Here is a 5,000-nt window from a genome sequence, read left to right on the forward strand (position 1 = left end):
TTTGCGATTTGAGCTTCTCGACACGTTCTTAAATGGACTACATGTATGTCACACGAAATGATGTAATTTCCTGATACCCATAATGCTCAAAAAGTAGAATGCAGAGCTCTCAAGTCTCACGCATTGAGCGTGAGTCTCGCGCATTCGAAATCTCACGCATTTTGATGCAATCTCACGCTCTCACGCCGACACAAGCATGTCTCACGCATTGGCACTTTTCGCGAAGGTAACTCTACCTTTTAAGCTGTCAGAAGTGCTCATGAATTCCGAATTCGCTCCTTCTCTGGCACTGAACTTCGGCCAATGTTCAATCTGTTTGTGTGCGACCAATTTTCTTGTTTCTTCAGGACTTTCACCCGTTAATATATGAATTATAGGCCGATATGTTAGCTCAGCCTGACCATAATAACATGGGCTCTCTTAGCAAGCAGCATGAAAGAAACAAAATGGCGGACTCGACGGTGCATTTCCAGCGATCTGAGAAGTGCAAATTTCAACAAATTTCCGGCAAAAGAAACACAGGACACTTGCGACTTTGGCGCAATCTCCAGTAAGCATCTCACGCTTTGGAAACTTTACGACTTGAGAGCTCTGAATGAGCACTGCAATAACCACTCAAAACCGTTAAATAACATAAAAGAAATACAAAAAATGGAAAGAGAAGCATGGATGGACACAAATGGACAAGATTGAAACGGATTGCACATGGGCAATCTTGAAAAAAAGTCTACCCGACGTTTTTCATGTTTATGGCAAATCACCTGGATAAAGGCCGTTTTTTCTCAGAATCATCTTGTTTGTGATGTAAGGATAATTTTATCAGTAAAGGAATTCGACATTTCCATTTTTCGATTTTTAAACTCGGAATAAACTAAAGATTTCCCCTAAACACTTTAAAATAACGTGACATAGCCCCTTTAAAGTTTTCAGTTATACTACTAAGTTCGACGACAAACTGAATTGTTCTTCAGTGTATCATGCAATATGAAAACCCCATCATTGTCCATCTTAAAGAATGTCCCCATGTATTTGAGTTAATTGTCCTGTTAGACTACAGTTTTACATTTGTTTCACAGTTATTTGCACTACTCACAAAAAAAACATAATAAAATAAACAAGCAAATGAGCAAAATAGAGACCTCCATAACCAATTGCCAGCCTAGGTATGATCTTAACCAAAATGTTAATCTCAGCCTGAACCGCGTTCTTACAAAAAAAAGGTTCTTATAAACACGGGACAAATTAAGATAAATAGAGATCCGTCTGGACCACCCGTTGAGTTTAATAATATCCGTGAGTCTGTTAAGTTCGTCTACTATGACGAACAGGTTCAATTCGCATTATGCGCCCAGACGAACTATTGGGTAGTAATGATATCGTGAAGGTTGAAGACGAAACAAGATAGTTCTGCTTGCAAGACTCCCAAACCATAATCCAACTTTGCTCGTATAGCTTTCATACTTGTCAAACTGGTTGTGTATGGCTGTAGCGATATTTCTTGTTTATAAACATTGACATCACATTTCTTTTGATATTTAAACTTGCCAAGCACGGAACAAAAGAAGTTATTGTGTCAACAGCCAATTAGCTTCTGGTTGCATATTAATAACAATGGGTGACGTAACGAGAAATATCGCTATATTTATGATTACTATCACCAGCTGTAAATTTAGTTAGAAATACACCACAGATTAACAGACAAACAAACCGGTATGTTTACATCGAGCAAGGATGACCGGGATATAATTTCCTCTAATTCCAACAAAAAACTAAAAACATATATAAAAAAACATATATAAAACAAAAAACATATATACTAGATAAGGAACAAAACAGTTTTTCACGTCGGAACTGGCATGGACAAGCTAAGCCCACTTTGCCCAGTAAATGTGCGCTGTTTTCAGCGTCTTTATCTTTAAATCGTCAATTCTTATGTTTATTTAGTTGCATCATGGACTGCACATTTTTAACAGTCTTTCCACGTGTACAGCTCTTGAAAGAAGACGGAGAACCCTTGTCTTTTCACATCTAAGCCTCAGTTAAAATTTTCGTCTAACATCACAAAGTGGAGTAGGAAAACAATTCTTTGAGTGAGCCCATTGCGTGCTGTTTGCGGAAAACAGTCTGCAAGATCCGCAAACTTTTGATTCTTTAGATCCCGTTCCATGTTGCTTCCTTTTTTAGTTTTACTGGTCTGGATGGCCAAGCATACACGCGATTGTTCAAACGAGTTCATACGAGGTCCTCGAAATTAAGAGGGAAAATTGATTAAACTAATGCAGAATGGTTCGTGCCGTCGATTCCAAACTTTCGCTTCACAATAATTGATCTGCCATGCATTCACACGTAGGGATTCGCTTCGCTGCTCATGGCCGACACTAGCTGCTGCTCGTCCTCGCTAGAGCTGGTTACATTGCTTGCAAGATTGGAGTAATAGTCGAAGTCATCGCAATTCACACTGATGTACCACTCATCGTCTGCCTCTAACATTTTTTCTAAGTCGTTTCGTAAATCTGTAAAGCTTGGCCTATCTTTTGGATTGGCTGCCCAGCATGACATCATGAGTTGATATCTGAAAAACAAAACAAAAACAAAACATTGGATGGATAGTAGTTTTTTAGTATATACCACACAAGTGAATAACCCTTTCCGCGCATTCTGACTGACTAGTTGGAGGTAGTAGGATTACTCATTTCACTGGCACGATCATTAATGAAAGTCAGAGAAAATGTTCATTCGGTTAGAATGATTAGTCAAGAGAGAGTGCCCTATACTAACATTTGCTGACTGCAATTTTCGGGTTTGTCCATTCGGTATCCGTTTCTTATCAGTTTGTGAATGTCTCTTCCGACGATGCCAGGATAAGGAGAACTACCTGTTGAAAAATTGTAAAAGCAACAGTTAATCACAAAACGATTTTGTGCACATGCGGCTGAGATACCTGGCCTGTACGGAATTCTAGTCCTGCCCAGCCGAATTTCCATGCACAACTGGCCAATTTTCCAACCGGTGGTCCCAACACCATGGACTCGGTGCTGAAACACTTTAACGAATTTGTCAGTTCAGCTCCCCCTTCCCAGCAGTTGTCGTTTTCGTTGTCACTCGAACATTCGGATAGCTATCGAAACTATCAAGATTAATACAAGGACCTTATTCGGGGAAAAAATACGGCCAGCACCAGATATCTGCGATTAAGTCAAATAGCAGTGTTTAAAACCAGTACTTGATGGGAACTGAGCAATACCTAACCTGCGAAGACAGATGGGCTGGTTTGCCGGTAAGTTACTGACACACTGGAATGGACGTCCTGTTCCCTCTTAAATTAACCAAAGCTGTATCCAACGGGTCCGCATGGTTAACCCCTTACCTTAATTCACTGATTAAACATTGCTAAGTGGCGCTCTCCACCGGAACCATATGCATGGTGAATTCAGAAATTAGAGGATGCCGAACCACGGCCCTTCACCCAAGACGGGTTCCAAAGATCCCCTCCAGAGATATTCAATTGACGACCACTTACCAAGGGTGATTAGTTCCCACAAAAGGATGCCGTATGACCACCTGAATCAGGATAAACACAAATTTCGTGAGAACGTTGTTGTAGCTGTCAAAGGGGAAACTTTTGCCGTCAATCATACCTTGGTTACGCTACCTTTGTTTGCATTCACTAGTTTTCCCTTCTGTCAGGGGACTGGTAGCGCATTATTTTTGAACAAGGGCCTTGTGGGGAAGTTGACAATCGAATTGGCACTAATGATTGATTGCTAGTGAAGTCACAGAGCTACCGGCAATAACTTTAAGAAGGTCGCTATCCATTTTCTTTATTTTGAAGGTTAAAAGGGACGGAAAAGAGTGTAAAAAGACGTACAAAGAACCACTTTGCTTTAGAACATTATCCATTTTGACTTCATACAGTTTTGTTTGTGAGGATTACGGCTCTCGCTCGAAAACCGAAGTAAGGTTGGAGTGAGCATTGTGACTGGCAGGCGGCACTGATCATTAAGTGACTTGTGACCATATTGATTTACTGAAGGAGTTATTTCCTTAAGAATCTGAAGAATACCATTCAATTTCCCAAAAATTGTTTAAGCCTGGTTTACACTGTGAAATAAGCATAAGCATAAACATAAGCATGAGCTGCGGTGTAAACCAGGAGTGACATCAACATAAGCATAAGAAAAAGGTATCGTTTCCATTTTCTTATGCTTATGCTTATGTCACGGTTGTAACTGTGTAAACCGGGTGCAACATAAGCACAAGACCGAGATGTCAGCTGTTTTTATGCCAACGGATATTCAACTTAAAGTTAATAGTGCCTAAGACGGCGTCCAAAGGTGCTGGTTGTTTTTTACAAGAAACTTGCTGGGGCGGTTCGCAATAGACCTCTTTAGCTTGTACGTTTTGTTTTCCCATTTCAGACCACGTGACGTTACTCCAGGGAAGTTTCTTTCAAATGTCTTCTGCACGTGCATATGTGTGCATAACTTATGTAAAAACAAAAAGAAAATTCCCTTGGGAACGTCACGTGGTCTGAAATGGGAAAACAAAACGTACAAGCATTATCCCTGCCTTTGTAACAAATCGCCAGAAATAAAATTCTCAGTCCGCAGGTTGCAGTTCCCGAGTCTCCTTGTTCTTTCCTCTTTCGGAAAATATCCCTTATAAAATACCCAACAGGTCCTGGACCTCTTTAGTCTGTTTTCTCGTTCTCTTTCTTGTCGCCCGTCGTCTTCTTCTATAAAGCAGAAGGAGTAATATTAGGAGGCGAATTTCTTCTTCGTCCGTTATTTGGAAACGTTGCTCGTCCCATTCTCCAGCGAGCTTTTTTCCAGAGCAAACTGCGCTTGCGTATGTCACTTCTCTTATGCTTATGTGACATGTGTGAACTTCGTTATGCTTATGCTTCTGTTTATACTTAAGCTTATGTCACAGTGTAAACCAGGCTTTACGCTCGCCAGCATGGCCCCGCCGCCACTTCTTTGATTACTCAAACATGGCAT

The 5,000-nt window shown here is 40.6% G+C and overlaps 1 protein-coding gene across 1 annotated transcript in view; it reads right to left on the bottom strand.

Annotated features, from left to right (window-relative positions):
* Positions 1-341: 341 nt before the first annotated feature.
* LOC138043441 (tyrosine-protein kinase receptor torso-like) overlaps positions 342-5,000 on the bottom strand; it is a 60,763-nt gene continuing 56,104 nt past the window's right edge. The window contains exons 25-27 of the mRNA XM_068889709.1: positions 3,521-3,561; positions 2,779-2,875; positions 342-2,572 (exon numbers count right to left, since the gene is read on the bottom strand). Coding sequence (XP_068745810.1) covers positions 2,341-2,572; positions 2,779-2,875; positions 3,521-3,561 — 370 coding nt within the window. The 3' untranslated portion in view covers positions 342-2,340. The remainder of the gene's footprint in view (positions 2,573-2,778; positions 2,876-3,520; positions 3,562-5,000) is intronic.

Source organism: Montipora capricornis, chromosome 3, assembly GCF_036669925.1.
Source record: "Montipora capricornis isolate CH-2021 chromosome 3, ASM3666992v2, whole genome shotgun sequence".
Lineage (NCBI taxonomy): Eukaryota > Metazoa > Cnidaria > Anthozoa > Scleractinia > Acroporidae > Montipora > Montipora capricornis.